Source organism: Salmo salar, chromosome ssa08 (genome assembly GCF_905237065.1).
Source record: "Salmo salar chromosome ssa08, Ssal_v3.1, whole genome shotgun sequence".
In the NCBI taxonomy this organism is placed as follows: Eukaryota; Metazoa; Chordata; class Actinopteri; order Salmoniformes; family Salmonidae; genus Salmo; species Salmo salar.
In genome coordinates, this window is record NC_059449.1 from 24,460,816 (window position 1) to 24,477,976 (window position 17,161).

General features: G+C 46.5%; 1 protein-coding gene across 1 annotated transcript in view; it reads right to left on the minus strand.

Moving 5' to 3' along the window:
- The window catches only part of LOC106597755 (NACHT, LRR and PYD domains-containing protein 12), a 65,216-nt gene that overhangs the window by 615 nt on the left and 47,440 nt on the right, over positions 1–17,161 (minus strand). Inside the window, exons 6-13 of the mRNA XM_045723108.1 lie at positions 11,032–11,205; positions 10,579–10,752; positions 9,673–9,846; positions 9,420–9,593; positions 8,983–9,156; positions 8,177–8,223; positions 7,491–8,040; positions 6,513–6,626 (exon numbers count right to left, since the gene is read on the minus strand). Coding sequence (XP_045579064.1) covers positions 6,513–6,626; positions 7,491–8,040; positions 8,177–8,223; positions 8,983–9,156; positions 9,420–9,593; positions 9,673–9,846; positions 10,579–10,752; positions 11,032–11,205 — 1,581 coding nt within the window. The remainder of the gene's footprint in view (positions 1–6,512; positions 6,627–7,490; positions 8,041–8,176; positions 8,224–8,982; positions 9,157–9,419; positions 9,594–9,672; positions 9,847–10,578; positions 10,753–11,031; positions 11,206–17,161) is intronic.

Genomic DNA, 17,161 nt, shown 5'->3' on the forward strand with positions numbered 1-17,161 from the left:
GTGCTGGACTAAAAAGCATGCTCAATGGAAGTTTCAATAAAAAAGTTATTTAAGGTCCAGGACTAGACTTAATCTGTGTCTGGGAAACTGGCCCATTAACCAAAGTAACTAATCTAATGTATTTATTCAATGTTACATAGAATGCAGGTGATTTATCAATTCAACTGTCTAATGACAAAATATGAAAACAGGTAAAATCCTGCATGTGTCACAGTATCTAACGAAGGTGGCGCCCCTCCTCGGTCGGGCGGCGCTCGGCGGTCGTCGTCGCCGGCCTATTAGCTGCCACCGATCGTTGTTTCTGTGTCTTTTGGTTTCGTCTGTCTGTCTATCTCGCACCTGTTTTGTGTTTGTCATTAGTGGGGGGTTATTTAGTGTGTATTTTCAGTTGGGGTTCTCGTGCGGGATTGTTTATTGTCCACTCAGGACAGTTGTGATTGTAAATTGTTATTGTCGATTATTATTGCCGGGCTGCGCCCCGTGCGCTTTTCGTTTCCAGTGCGCTTATTTTGGGAAGGTGTTTTTCCCCTGGCAGACTTCACCACGCGCCTGGTGCCCTACGGCTATTGCGTGTCACTAATACTATTAAAACACCGTTGCTCCGGCCCTCTGTCTCCTGCTCCTGATTCCACCTCTCCACTGGTCCTAGACAGTCGTGACAGAATCCCGCACCGAATATGGAGTCAGCAGGAGCAGAAGCGCCCGTCCATGGCTGAGCAGGTCTCTCAACACGCCAGCCTCCTCCACCGCCTAGGCTCGGCCATGGACCAGGTGTTGGCCCGGTTGGAGAACTGGGAGAGAGGTGCTTCCCCAGCTGGACCAGCTCCGGTCCCTCACCCTGTGCCCCTACACACACACCCTGAAGCGGCCGCCGGTGGTATCCGGATTACTCCTTCCCGGGAGTTCGATGGGACGGCCGCTGGGTGCAAGGGGTTCTTGCTCCAATTGGAACTATACCTGGCGACCGTCCGCCCCCCCTTCCGACGAAGAGAGGGTGAGCGTCCTCGTCTCCTGTCTCACGGGTCGAGCCCTGGAATGGGCCAATGCGGTCTGGGATGGCCCAGACTCGGCTCGGGCGACTACCCTGAGTTCACCCGCCGCTTCCGGGCGGTTTTTGATCATCCCCCGGAGGGCAGGGCGGCGGGTGAGCGGCTATTCCACTTGAGACAGGAGACGAGGAGCGCTCAGGATTTCGCCCTAGAATTCCGGACTCTCGCCGCTGGATCGGGGTGGAACGAACGGGCCTTGATAGACCACTATAGGTGTAGCCTTCGCGAGGACGTCCGCCGGGAGCTGGCCTGTAGGGACAACGCCTCCACCCTAGACCAACTGGTGGATTTGTCCATTAGACTGGACAACCTGTTGGCTTCCCGGGGACGTTCCAGTCGGGGCCTGTTCGTTCCGCCTCCCAGTCCCCCCGCTCCACAGCCCATGGAGATAGGGGGACTGCGTCGAGGAGGACCGGAGGGGGGGGGGTCTCTCCTGCACCCGATGTGGACGCAGAGGACACACTGTGGACCGGTGCTGGAGTGGTCCCCCCGGGAGTTCGGAGGGCAGGCAGAGCACTACTTCGAACCCCCAGGTGAGTCCGCACCAGCCACACCCAGAGCCCCCTGTCGACCACATGTACACCTCTGTTTATTTTCCTGATTTTTCCCCTCACTTCCAGTATAAGGCACTAGTCGATTCAGGTGCAGCTGGGAGTTTTATGGACCGTGGGTTAGCGAAGAGGTTAGGGATTCCCCTGGTTCAGCTGGACCACCCCTTCCCTGTGCACGCCCTAGATAGTCGACCGCTAGGGTCAGGCCAAGTAGGGGAGGTCACAGTGCCACTGGTTATGCAGACGTGGGGGGGTCATGAGGAGCGTATCAGCCTGTTCCTCATTGACTCCCCAGCGTTTCCGGTGGTACTGGGAATCCCCTGGCTAGCCACGCACAACCCGCAGATTTCGTGGAGACAGAGGGCTCTTACGGGGTGGTCGAGGGAGTGCTCAGGTAGGTGCATAGGAGTTTCCATCGGTGCGACTACAGTGGAGAGTCCAGACCAAGTCTCCACCGTGCACATTCCCTCAGAGTATGCCGATTTGGCTATCGCCTTCAGTAAGACGAGGGGATTGTGCGATAAACCTCCAGGCCGACGCGGTTCTTCCTAGGAGTCACGTGTATCCTCTGTCTCAGGAGGAGACAGTGGCTATGGATACATACGTCACTGAGTCCTTGAGACAGGGATACATTCGGCCATCTAAGTCCCCCGTCTCCTCTAGTTTTTTTTTGTGAAGAAGAAGGAGGGAGGTCTGCGCCCGTGCATTGACTATAGAGGTCTAAATGCTATCACAGTGGGTTTCAGTTACCCGCTACCTCTCATTGCTACGGCAGTGGAGTCATTTCACGGGGCGCGCTTCTTCACGAAATTAGATCTCAGGAGCGCATATAACCTGGTGCGTATCCGAGATGGAGACGAGTGGAAAACCGCATTTAGTACCACATCGGGCCATTATGAGTACCTCGTCATGCCGTATGGGTTAAAGAACGCTCCCGCTGTCTTCCAATCCTTTGTGGACGAGGTCCTTCGGGACATGCTCGGGCAGGGTGTGGTGGTGTACATCGATGACATCCTGATTTGCTCCGCCACACGCGCCGAGCATGTGTCCCTCGTGCGTAAAGTGCTTGGGCGGCTGCTGGAGCATAACCTATACGTCAAGGCTGAGAAATGCGAGTTCTTCAAACGAGCCGTCTCATTTCTAGGATATCGCATTTCCACCTCGGGGGTAGAGGTGGAGTGTGACCGCGTGACGGCTGTGCGTAATTGGCCAACCCCAACCACTGTGAAGGAGGTGCAGCGGTTCTTGGGGTTCGCTAATTATTATCGGAGGTTTATCCGGAGTTTTGGTCAGGTGGCGGCTCCCATTACCTCACTGATGAAGGGGGGGCCGGTGCGGCTACGATGGTCAGCAGAGGCGGACAGAGCCTTCCATCGTCTGAAGGTTCTGTTTACCAATGCACCTGTCCTGGCGCATCCGGACCCCTCCTTGCCATTCATAGTGGAGGTGGACGCGTCCGAGGCTGGGGTAGGAGCTGTGCTATCGCAGCGCTCGGGCGTTCCTCCGAAGCTCCGCCCATGTGCCTTCTTTTCTAAGAAGCTGAGCCCGGCGGAGCGCAACTATGATGTGGGGGACCGGGAGCTGTTAGCCGTGGTCAGGGCTTTGACGGTGTGGAGACATTGGCTTGAGGGGCCACGTCACCCTTTTCTCATCTGGACCGACCACCGTAACCTGGAGTATATTCGGGCAGCGAGGAGGCTTAATCCCCGTCAGGCAAGGTGGGCCATGTTTTTTACGAGGTTTCACTTTACCCTCTCGTACATTCCAGGTTCCCGGAACCGGAAGGCTGACGCACTGTCGCGTCTCTACGACACCGAGGAGCGGACCATCGATCCTACTCCCATACTCCCCGCCTCCTGTCTGGTGGCACCGGTGGTATGGGAGGTGGATGCGGACATCGAGCGGGCGGGTCGGTCAGAACCCACTCCTCCTCAATGTCCCGTGGGCCTGAAATACGTTCCGCTTGGTGTTCGCGATCGTCTGATCCGATGGTCCCACGCTCTACCCTCCTCGGGTCATCCTGGGGTGGAACGGACAGTGCGGGGCCTGAAGGGAAGGTACTGGTGGCCCACCTTGGCTGAGGATGTTCGGCGTTATGTCTCTTCCTGTTCGGTATGCGCTCAGTGCAAGGCTCCTAGGCACCTGCCTCGAGGGAAATTACAGCCCCTCCCCGTTCCACAGCGGCCTTGGTCTCACCTCTCGGTGGATTTCCTCACGGATCTCCCGCCGTCCCAGGGGAATACGGTGATCCTGGTCGTTGTGGACAGGTTCTCTAAGTCCTGCCGTCTGCTCCCTTTGTCCGGTCTTCCTACAGCCCTGCAAACCGCGGAGGCCCTGTTCACCCATGTCTTCCGGCACTATGGGGTGCCCGAGGACATCGTATCTGATCGGGGTCCCCAGTTCACGTTCAGGGTGTGGAGATCGTTTATGGAGAGGCTGGGGGTCTCGGTCAGCTTGACCTCGGGGTTCCACCCCGAGAGTAATGGGCAGGTGGAGCGCATTAACCAGGATGTGGGCAGGTTCCTGCGGTCGTATTGCCGGGACCGGCCAGGGGAGTGGCCGCAGTTCGTGCCATGGGCCGAGATGGCCCAGAACTCTCAGCGCCACTCCTCTACCAACCTATCACCCTTCCAGGTGGTATTGGGGTATCAGCCGGTCCTGGTGCCATGGCAACAGAGCCAGACGGAGGCTCCTGCGGTGGAGGCATGGGTGAAGCGCTCTCAGGAGACCTGGAATGGTGTCCAGGAGTGCCTAAGGAGGGCTGGTGAACGTCACAAGGAGAGCGCTGACCGCCACCGCAGTGACGCCCCCCGTGTATAATCCGGGGGACAGAGTCTGGCTCTCGACCCGGAACCTGCCTCTCCGCCTGCCCTGCCGGAAGCTGGGTCCGCGGTTTGTGGGGCCGTTCAAAGTCCTGAGGAGGATAAACGAGGTGTGTTACAGGTTACAACTCCCTTCATATTACCGTATTAACCCCTCGTTTCATGTGTCTCTCCTCAGGCCGGTGGTAGCTGGTCCACTGCAGGACGATGAGGTGCTGGAGGTCCCCCCGCCCCCCCTGGACATCGGGGGGCCCCGGCGTACACAGTCCGAGCCATCCTGGACTCCCGACGTCGGGTCGGGGGCCTGCAGTACCTCGTGGACTGGGAGGGGTACGGTCCGGAGGAGAGGTGCTGGGTTCCGGCGGCAGACATTCTAGATCCACCTATGCTACAAGAATTCCACCGTCGCCGTCCGGATCGGCCGGCGCCTCGCCCTCCGGGCCGTCCCCGAGGCCGGCGTCGGTACTGTCACAGTATCTAACGAAGGTGTCGCCCCTCCTCGGTCGGGCGGCGCTCGGCGGTCGTCGTCGCCGGCCTATTAGCTGCCACCGATCGTTGTTTCTGTGTCTTTTGGTTTTGTCTGTCTGTCTATCTCGCACCTGTTTTGTGTTTGTCATTAGTGGGGGGTTATTTAGTGTGTATTTTCAGTTGGGGTTCTCGTGCGGGATTGTTTATTGTCCACTCAGGACAGTTGTGATTGTAAATTGTTATTGTCGATTATTATTGCCGGGCTGCGCCCCGTGCGCTTTTCGTTTCCAGTGCGCTTATTTTGGGAAGGTGTTTTCCCCTGGCAGACTTCGCCACGCGCCTGGTGCCCTACGGCTATTGCGTCACTAATACTATTAAAACACCGTTGCTCCGGCCCTCTGTCTCCTGCTCCTGATTCCACCTCTCCACTGGTCCTAGACAGTCGTGACAACATGACTACAAGCAGAACACAGGACTGTCTATATCCCAGTATGAATGGTTGGTCAGTACACACCTGGCTTTGAGACTGTGTTTATATTACTAAAGCAGAACACAGGACTGTCTATATCCCAGTATGAATGGTTGGTCAGTACACACCTGGCTTTGAGACTGTGTTTATATTACTAAAGCAGAACACAGGACTCTCTATATCCCAGTATGAATGGTTGGTCAGTACACACCTGGCTTTGAGACTGTGCCTGACTCCTGCAGGTATGTAAAAGTAAGAATTGACATTATGACTTACCTCAACATGGTCACAAGTCTTACAGCTCTGAGGAATCCCTGAAGCCAAAAGTAGTTGTTACTTGAAATGGACAATCTCATGGAATATTGAATTCATAATTATTAAATAGACTTAATAAAAATGAATATAAGTGATCAACAGTCTCAGAATGTACACTCATTAGCATACCATAATCTGGCATTAGTGTTATATTAATTAATGTTTGTGGAAGCAGGAAACAACATCGTTCTCGTCCATGTTTTGTAGATGTTGGGGTCTGATTTCTGGTAGATCCTAGGATGAGAGCTTAAAGGTAGAGTCAGCTAAATGATGATGTACGAGCAGCACAACAGATATTGTGATGAGCAAGATGCCTGACTTCTCTCTCACACAGTCACACACAGTATCTGTCCATGTGCAAGGGTTCTCTTCACTCTCTAACAGAGTGGTAGTCACGGGATCAAAACAGCAGAGAAATTTAGCCTTGCTGTATAACGCTCTTAGTTGTTGTAGAAATTGACCCACTATGCTGTTTACTTTGTGCATCTACGTCATATCGCTGACTCTACCTTTAAGTTTGTTCTGACCAAATAGATCATGATTGTGTTCCTTGACTGGGACTCAACTACAATGAACGCTTTAAACAATTTTGATTAAAAAACAATTATCAGTTAACTCACATTTCTCAGGTCCAGGCTTGATCCAACTCTCTCCACCATGGTCTCTTGTGTCCTCAGGTCCAGGCTTGATCCAACTCTCTCCACCATGGTATCTGGTGTTCTCAGGTCCAGGCTTGATCCAACTCTCTCCACCATGGTCTCTGGTGTTCTCAGGTCCAGGCTTGATACAACTCTCTCCACCATGGTCTCTGATGTTCTCAGGTCCAGGCTTGATACAACTCTCTCCACCATGGTCTCTGGTGTTCTCAGGTCCAGGCTTGATCCAACTCTCTCCACCATGGTCTCTGGTGTTCTCAGGTCCAGGCTTGATCCAACTCTCTCCACCATGGTCTCTGGTGTTGGTAAAGCAGAAGGATAGACTGTGATTAAACTAAATACAACTTATAAAGGCTTTATATAGCATACATACAGTCTTCATAAGACATACAACAAGTTTATAAGCGGTGAGAGAACAACTCCCCTACGTAGGGGCGCATTGCCTAAATGTGACATAACCCACTATGTCAACTTTCATAGAGGCAATACTAATGAAGACATTGCATATGTTGAGGAAAGCCCTTAGAGATGTGAAGTCACCAGTTATCATGAGTTACATACCCCCAGGTAGTGATTAGAGAGAGAATGACATTACAGAGAGGCTGTTCTATTTAACAGCTTCTGATGCCCTCTAGTGATTAGAGAGAGAATGACATTACAGAGAGGCTGTTCTATTTAACAGGTTCTGATTCCCTCTAGTGGTTAGAGAGAGAATGACATTACAGAGAGGCTGTTCTATTCAACAGGTTCTGATGCCCTCTAATGGTTAGAGAGATAATGACATTACAGAGAGGCTGTTCTATTCAACAGGTTCTGATGCCCTCTAGTGGTTAGAGAGAGAATGACATTACAGAGAGGCTGTTCTATTCAACAGGTTTTGATGCCCTCTAGTGGTTAGAGAGAGAATGACATTACAGAGAGGCTGTTCCATTTAACAGACTGAAATTAAATAAATTAAATAGAGGACAGGAATCTACTAACACATTAAAACACACCACTACTACTAATCTAACTGTCTGTAGGTCCAACAGAACACATTAAAACACACCACTACTACTAATCTAACTGTCTGTAGGTCCAACAGAACACATTAAAACACACCACTACTAATGTAATTATAGAAATGATGAAACAAATGATGAAATATTGCTATGACTCACCTCTGAATGTGTTGGTCATCTATCTGACACAGGGTCACTGAGGAGGAGGAGGAGCAAACCCCAAACCCAGGATAGAGGGGTTCAGTGAATGTGGTGTGTTCTGTGTAAAGGTGTGTCAGTGTACCAGAGGAGGACACACTATAGAAGGACAAAGTACCAGCTGGCCAGTCCAGATACACTCCAACTCTGTTAGAAACAGGACCAGAGATTGTTCTGCTGACTCCAGGATGGTGAAATAAGTAGAGGCCATCACAGCAGATTAAACACCAGGACTTCCTATTGAATCCAATAAAACTGTCATCCTCTTCTACCTTCCTGTTCATTCCTTTGTACACCACACCAATGTCAGCCCATTCACCATCCCTCTCCACCTCCCAGTAATAACGAGATCCAGATAAGCCTTCTCTGCAGAGAACTTGGGGACTATAGTCAAATCTGTCTGGATGGTTTTCATAATGCTGCTTCTCTTCCAATGTCACCTTCCTGTTCCCCTCAGACAGTATCAGGTTTGGGTGTGCTGTATTTGGGTCCAGGGTGAGATGACAGGCATCTGTAGACAAAAGGAGAGTTTAATCAAACCACATCTTAATATAAAATGTTGTTTTGTAGGTACAGAACAAGTATTGATTAGTTACTATGATACTATAGTTCTGAATATGCAGTTAATTAGGATTGAAGAGACGTACATTTCCTCAGCCCTGATTTCAGCCTGCACTCTCCACCATGATCCACACTGTAGGAGAAACAGGTTATTGACTGACAAAGACCTAATAAAGCAGTCAACATTTAAACCATATTGTTGTGTTCTGGTGCACTATCCAAGTTCATTACTAGAGACATACAGGTATTCTATCCTACCTACTGCATACAGAACGGAGTACAATTCATTACTAGAGACATACAGGTATTCTATCCTACCTACTGCATACAGAACGGAGTACAATTCATTACTAGAGACATACAGGTACTCTATCCTACCTACTGCATACAGAACAGAGTACAATTCATTACTAGAGACATACAGGTATTTTATCCTACCTACTGCATACAGAACAGAGTACAATTCATTACTAGAGACATACAGGTATTCTATCCTACCTACTGCATACAGAACGGAGTACAATTCATTACTAGAGACATACAGGTATTCTATCCTACCTACTGCATACAGAACAGACTACAATTCATTACTAGAGACATACAGGTATTATATCCTACCGACTGCATACAGAACAGAGTACAATTCATTACTAGAGACAAACAGGTATTCTATCCTACCTACTGCATACAGAGCGGAGTACAATTCCAACAGGATATCAGAGATGCAGAAGAAGAGTATTCATGTAGTGATGATGTATGCTGTGTTGGAGTGCTCAGCCTGCTGAGTAAACTTCCCCTTAATTCTACCATCATGTCCTCATGTTACTGAACCTACTACACTACATATGACACAACCACTGCTCACACTATTAGGACATCTATTCTGACTTACTTCAGCTTCATCAGTTTATATGTGGGATCCACCAGAGCAGCTGAAAGCAGTCCTCCTGCAGAGTCTCCTGGGTGATTGTAGCTCAGGTCCAGCTCTTTCAGGTGGGAGGGGTTTGACCTCAGAGCTGAAGACAGAGCAGCACAGCCCTCCTCTGTGACCAGACAGCCAGACAGCCTACAGAGAGACACACAACAGCTGTCTAGGTTGGTGTACTGGTGTCAATCATCTTGTAGGACACCCATACATTTGTCCATGACACAAACATTGTGAAGAAACGTCAGATTTTCAGAGTATTTGTTTTACTAAGCTCAGTACTGACCTGACTGAAACAGCTGTACTTACCCCAGTGTGTGTAGTTTACAGTCTGGATCCTCCAGTCCAGCAGACATTAGTGTAACTCAGCTCAGTACTGACCTGACTGAAACAGCTGTACTTACCCCAGTGTGTGTAGTTTACAGTCTGGATCCTCCAGTCCAGCAGACAGCAGTGTAACTCCTGAGTCCTGCAGGTCATTGTCTCTCAGCTCCAGTTGTTTCAGTTGTGAGTTGGGTGAACTCAGGACTGAGGCCAGATGTGAACAGCAACCCTCTGTCAGACCACACTGACCTAGACTAGAGGGCAGAAGAGCACATGATTAACACATGTTTAAAACATCCACATAATAACTCATACTGAAGATATTTAACTCACACTAGTGTCTGTATGTTGCGGAGTGGACTGGTTAGTCCAACACAGAGCAGCTCCACTCCTCTGTCTTCCAGGTCATTGTAGCTGAGGTCCAGTTCTCTCAGGGGGGAGTTTGGTGTCTGCAGAGCTGAGGCCAGAGCCTCACAGGATTCATATGTGAGGTTACAGTGATCCAGTCTGGAGAGAGGAGATATATCGACACTGTTAAATATGCAAAACATTAAGAATAATGAGATGCATTAAGACAATAACAGAAGGACACATTATTAACCAATGTTAACTTTTTACAACCATTTTCATATTTTCATATATTTGTAGTATATGTTTTTACAAGATGAGTGATGAGAAGAGAATCATCCAGCTCATTGGGTCTCTCTCTACACCCCCCATATGCCATGTCATGAAATATGCAGACAGACGGATTAAAAGTGTGTTTCCATTGTAATACTTCTGACAGACAACTTCTAACTCCGCCCATAACTTTTGGAATTATAGCATTCCCAGAAAGCATAAATTATTGACTCATTGTTAGTTTTACACTTAAGACATGACTCTGTCGTTCTGCTGTACAATTTGTTAATTTTGTCTCGTGTAATAAACTCTATACATTAGTTTATACTGGATTAATCATATATTTTTGCTAACTTTAATTTTGTTAGTTATGTTCCAACATTTCCTCCATCTTGTGACCAATATCAGTTCTTTTTAAGTCTTGGTTCCAATAGTTTATATTTTTTACTAAAAACACACTAACTAACTCACTCAATATATTTAACCTTAGTTTGATATATTTATCACATTTGATGAATGTTTCTGCATATTTACCAAGATTTTAAAATAATGTTAACATAATAACTACAAATATATAAACACTATAAAGACAGTGGATACTGAAGTTATTTAACTCACACTAGTGTCTGTATGTTGCAGAGTGGACTGGTTAGTCCAACACAGAGCAGCTCCACTCCTCTGTCTCCCAGGTCATTGTAGCTGAGGTCCAGTTCTCTCAGGGGGGAGTTTGGTGTCTGCAGAGCTGAGGCCAGAGTCTCACAGGATTCATATGTGAGTTTACAGCGATCCAGTCTGGAGAGAGGAGATATGTCGACACACTGTTAAATATGCAAAGCTTTAAGAATAATGAGATGCATTAAGACAATAACAGAAGGACATGACTAGACTATGTTAAAAACATACTAACTCACTCAAGATATTTAACCTTAGTTTCATATATTTATCACATTTCATGTATCTTTCTGCATATTTACCAAGATGTTCAAATAATGTTAAAAACATAATAACACCTAATTACTATAAATATATAAACACTATAAAGACAGTGGATACTGAAGATATTTAACTCACACTAGTGTCTGTATGTTGCAGAGTGGACTGGTTAGTCCAACACAGAGCAGCTCCACTCCTCTGTCTTCCAGGTCATTGTAGCTGAGGTCCAGTTCTCTCAGGGGGGAGTTTGGTGTCTGCAGAGCTGAGGCCAGAGTCTCACAGGATTTATATGTGAGTTTACAGCCATCCAGTCTGGAGAGAGGAGATATGTCAATAAAATGTTACATTTGCAAAGCTTTAAGAATAATGAGATGCATTAAGACAATAACAGAAGGACATGACTAGACTATGTTAAAAACATACTAACTCACTCAAGATATTTAACCTTAGTTTCATATATTTATCACATTTCATGCATGTTTCTGCATATTTACCAAGATGTTCAAATAATGTTAAAAACATAATAACACATAATTACTATAAATATATAAACACTATAAAGACAGTGGATACTGAAGATATTTAACTCACACTAGTGTCTGTATGTTGCAGAGTGGACTGGTTAGTCCAACACAGAGCAGCTTCACTCCTCTGTCTTCCAGGTCATTGTAGCTGAGGTTCAGTTCTCTCAGGGGGGAGTTTGGTGTCTGCAGAGCTGAGGTCAGAGTCTCACAGGATTCATACGTGAGTTTACAGTGATCCAGTCTTGAGAGAGGAGATAATCTGTTAGATATACAAATCCTTCATTATAATGATACTGTATACATAAACTCAATAACAGAACTTACAGTGCTCTCTTGCAGGTTTTCACTACCGGCAGCAACCTCTGATAACCTTCCTCTGATGTGTTGTATGGCTTCAGGTCAAACTCCTCCAGCACCTCCTCTGACATCAGTAACAGGTAGGCCAGGGCTGAACATTGGTCAGGTTTTAGTCTTGTTTCTGAAAGAGTTCCTGATCGCAGGGAGGTCTGCATGTCTTCAACTAGAGAGTTGGCACCAAGTTCATTCAGACAGTGGAACAAGTTGATGATCCTTTCTGGTGTGGATTCTCTTTTGATCTTGACTGAAAGGTACCCGACTGTTCTCTTAACTGTTTTCTCATTGGTCTCTGTCGTACATCCTGTCTGTGTCAGAAGGCCTCGTAACAGATTCTGATTGGACTCCAGTGAGAGACCCAGAAGGAAGCGGAGGAACAGGTCCAGGTGTCCATTCTCACTCTTCAAGGCCTCGTCCACTGCTCTCCTGTGTAAGTCAGACAACTGGAATGACTCCTCTTCATCATTGTCGTCATCATCATCCTCATCTTCGTCATTGTTCTCCTCCTCCTCGTCCTGCTTATCATCAATCTCCTCCTCCTCCTCCTCCTCCTCCTCCTCCTCCTCATCATCATCATCATCCTTGTTCTCCTCCTCCTCGTCCTGCTTATCATCAATCTCCTCCTCCTCCTCCTCCTCCTCCTCATCATCATCATCATCATCATCACTAGTGACTGCTTTGGGGGGGAAAACATTTTCCTTCTTGTCCAGACATGATTCTAAAGCATGCACTGCTGCTAGAAACTCCTGAATGCTCAGATGCACAAAGCTGTAGACCTTCTCTTGGTACAGCCCAGATTCTTCTTTAAAGATCTCTGTACACAATGCTGAGTACTCTGATGCCTCTGTGACATCAAGGCCACACTCTCTCAGGTCCTCCTCATAGAAGATCAGGTTGCCCTTCTGCAGCTGTTGGAAAGCCAGCTTTGCCAGTTTCAGGATCATCTCTTTGTCTGACTGAGACAGTTCCTTTGGGTTTGTCTCTGTGGCTTTGTTGTACTTCTTGTTCTTCACAATGATTTGGATGAGTATGAAGTGTGAGTACATCTGGGTCAGAGTTTTGGGGACTTCATCCTTCTCTGCCTCTTTCAGTATCATCTCAAGGACAGTGGCTGATATCCAACAGAAGACTGGCATGTGGCACATGATGTGGAGGCTCCTTGATGTCTTCATGTGTTTGATGATTTCATTGGCCAGATTCTGATCTGTGATTTTCTTCCTGAAATACTCCTCCTTCTGTGGATCATTGAACCCTCGTACTTCTGTCACCTGGTCAACACACTCAGGAGGGATCTGATTGGCTGCTGCAGGCCGTGAGGTTATCCAGACGAGAGCAGAGGGAAGCAGATTCCCCTCGATGAGGTTTGTCAGCAGCACGTCCACTGAGGTTGGCTTCGTGACATCACAGCACTTCTCATTGTTTTTGAAGTCTAGAGGAAGTCGACACTCATCCAGACCATCAAAAATGAAAACAGTGTTGGTTTCACCATTTTCAATGCTGTCAATCTCTTTCAGCTCTGGGAAGTAGTGGGAAAGAAGTTGCATCAGACTGTATTGGTCCTTTTTCAGGTTCAGATCACGGAAAGGAAGAGGAAACATGAAATGAACGTCCTGATTTGCTTTTCCCTCTGCCCAGTCAAGGATGACCTTCTGCACAGAGACTGTTTTTCCAATGCCAGCGATTCCTTTTGTCAGCACAGTTCTGATAGGTTTGTCTTGTCCAGGTAAAGGCTTGAAGATGTCGTTGCATTTGATTGGTGTCTCTTGTGTGGTTTGTTTCTTGGATGCCATCTCTATCTGTCTAACCTCATGTTCATTATTGAGCCCTCCACTTCCACCCTCTGTGATGTAGAGCTCTGTGTAGATGTCCTTTAACAGACTTTGGTTTCCATGGTGTCCAATTCCTTCAGATATGTGTTGATACTTGTGTTTCAGTTTAGCCTTAATGTCTTGTTGGACTGTCAGCAGAGTTTGACCTGTAGGAAAACAATGAGAGTTGGGACTCATAAGTTTGTGTGTGTTTTATAAGGGTCTTTGTACCGTTCTTTGTAATATTGTATGAAACACAGTCTTACTTCTTCTGTCCAGAAGGTTGTGTGTGATCTTTAATGCATCCTCACTGTCCAAACTCTCCACTTCCTTATTGTCATCTGGTAATGGTTCCTGGCTGAAAGCAGGTGGCTGATCACTCGTCATTGATAGCAGGCTGGTTGTAGGGGACTCTGCTCTGGGCTTCTGGACACTGAACAAAACAGGGAGACAGATCACCTCATCAATACCTCATCAATACCTCATCTACTTCCTTTTAACAACTGTATAATGGAACTTCTAGAAGTCCTGATGTTTCTTTATAAAGCTACAGTCTGCAATTGGTAAATCCATTTCTGGCCTTTTAAGTGAATGATATGACCTACATTTTATGTAATTTGGGAACACTTTTCTCTTTAGTTTTATATCTTTAAGAGAACTGTATATTTTACATGTCATCTCTTACCTCTTAGAACTGGTGTCTTGAGTCATTTTGGAGGCAGTGGTCTCCTCCTCTCTCTCCCCAGAGAGGCTCATTTTAGAGGCAGTGGTCTCCTCCTCTCTCTCCCCAGAAAGACTCATTTTAGAGGCAGTGGTCCCCTCCTCTCTCCCCCCAGAAAGACTCATTTTAGAGGCAGTGGTCCCCTCCTCTCTCTCCCCAGAGAGACGCATTTTAGAGGCAGTGGTCTCCTCCTCTCTCTCCCCAGAGAGACTCATTTTGATGTAAGTTACAGCTCACTCAGCTACAATAAGAAATAACAGAACAGTCAATATTTCTATTAACAACACATTTACTGTCTGAGGTCAAAGACTTAAATCAGACTTCATATTGTATTCAAACATACACAGTCCAATATGTTATTCATTTGATTTGACTTGGATCCCCATTAGCTGACATTTGTCACCATCTGTTGTCCCCATCTCAACCACTAGATGGAGCTGTAGGCCTACAGCTCTACTCCATCTAGCCACAACCGTAGAAACACAAACAAACCATCTATGGAGACAAATCATCAGTATCATATCACCGGAATGCAACATCCATCCACTTATATCAGTACATCTGTAACAGTCTAAACATTACAAACCTTCTATTAGATCAAATAAGCCTCACGTAACTCCACACTCTCATAGAACTTGTTCTCAACTGGCCTACCTGGTTAAATAAAGGTGAAATAAAATAACAGGCAGATTTTAGGCAGAGTAAATCCTCTCACTTCGCCTCTTCCTCTCTATCCCAACTGACCTCAGAAACTTCTACAGACATGTATCAGAGAGGAAGAGGCGAAGCGAGAGGTTTTATTCAGCGAAAACTCTCTCCATGAAAATAAGCCCACGATGTGAGGAGTTTTTGTATGGAGGTCAGTGAGAGTTTGTCGAATTTGGTCAACAAAAAATGGAATTACTAATTTGCTACGTGAGGCTTATTTGATCTAATAGAAGTTCCGTAATGGTTAGGTTGTTACCAGGGAAAATACTTTATATTGGAGTTGTGCCTGTTGTCATAGAGATGGAGGATTCATCATGGATATAATCTGTTTTAGAACGGACATTGTGCTTGAGGCCTTCCACCATTTTAAAGTAGTCAACTGGGTGGGAATTCCTATGAGTTGGGAGCAATCAGCCAATGAATAAGAAAATGTACTACTTTAAAATGGAGATATCGTCAATGGCACTGCCCATGCTGTCACAGAGGCTATAATGGCTCAGATATAAAAATCAGTCCCTTTATCTCTATGGCCTGTTGTTCACACGCATATCTGCCCTCTCATTGGCTACATGGTCCCACCAGATCTCGCCTCCTCCCGCCTGCCTTCCCTCTTTGAGGACATGCATTTCCATTGTTAGAGCGGTCACTTGAGTATCTTCTCAATATAATGGACAATCTTTGCTTGCATGCAGGAACATTGGTACATTGTGGGAGGCAACCTGTCTGTCTAGGGAGACTAGTGATGAACAAGTTAGGCCTATTTGAAACATCACCATCTCCTGGCAGCATTTACCAGACAACGTATAGAAGGGAGAAAAAAATCCTGAACATAATTTATGATGGTTTTTATTTTATTTTGTTTTGGAATCAATGATTATAGTTTTAGTTTTTCAAATGAGTTTCTTAATCATTTTAGTTTCAGATTTGGTAACATAATTACTAGTTTTAATCATTTAATAATCTATAAATAAAAATGTATATCAGTTTCTCCTGCACATGTTACCATGGGGCCATGTTGCCATGGGGCCAGGTTGCCATGGGGCCATGTTGCCATGTTGCCATGGGGGCGTAGTGAAAATGATATAGAAATTTTCTAACTAATTTCCTGCAATTCAAAGAAAACATTTTCAGTTATACAGCTAATTCTACTCATGTTGCCACAGAGTGGAGGCAAATGTTAGCAGTTTGTAATGTGACAACTGATGATCAATGGGCCCCACCCCGGTAGGTAATTCAACCATGTTTACTACAAGTTTAGCCGCTTGACTAATTTACCATCTAAAAACATGTAGCTAACATGGGCTAATAGACTGACTGCTGATGCACAACCACATTTACACACTGCACCATGTGTTTTCTATTATTCTAACGGTCAACAGTAAGTTGAGACCCAGACTGAGTTCTAAAACAATGTTTTATTACTGGTCCCGGGCCGCCAGTTGTCCATCCCTGGTTTAGTGAATAGACACATGCTGCAGTGCACTGCTTGAGTTCACTTGAGGTGCGATCAGTTTATCTCGCCCGGCGCACCGGGGTTTGTATTCTGAGAAAAGGCGTGCTGACGATTCAACCCGGGGTTCACAATGCGCATAGATGAGCCGGTGACGTTATATCGAGCGCACGGAGTTTATTTAAAAGGTTCTGACGATTCAACCGGGGTTCACAATCGCATAGATGAGCCGGTGACGTTATATCGAGCGCACCTGCAGTTCACCAAACGGACCACCGCCTTCCTGATCTGTCACCAGAAAGCTTTAAACTTAACATGTGATTTGGCCCCACATTTAAATAGTTTCTATGCACATTGTTGAACGTCACATTTACTTGAAGAGACGGACTATTTTATTTAATGACAGCTATACATAATTCCGATGCACGTCTTCTTTCAGGAAGTGAAAGTGAGTCAGTTTCCACAGATAATAATCACCTTAATGTGCTGTCAATCACATAACAATAATACCCTATCTCATAGCCCTGTAGCCTATAACAATAATACCATAACTCATAGCCCTGTAGCCTATAACAATAATACCATACCTCATAGCCCTGTAGCCTATAACAATAATACCATACCTCATAGCCCTGTAGCCTATAACAATAATACCATATCTCATAGCCCTGTAGCCTATAACAATAATACCATACCTCATAGC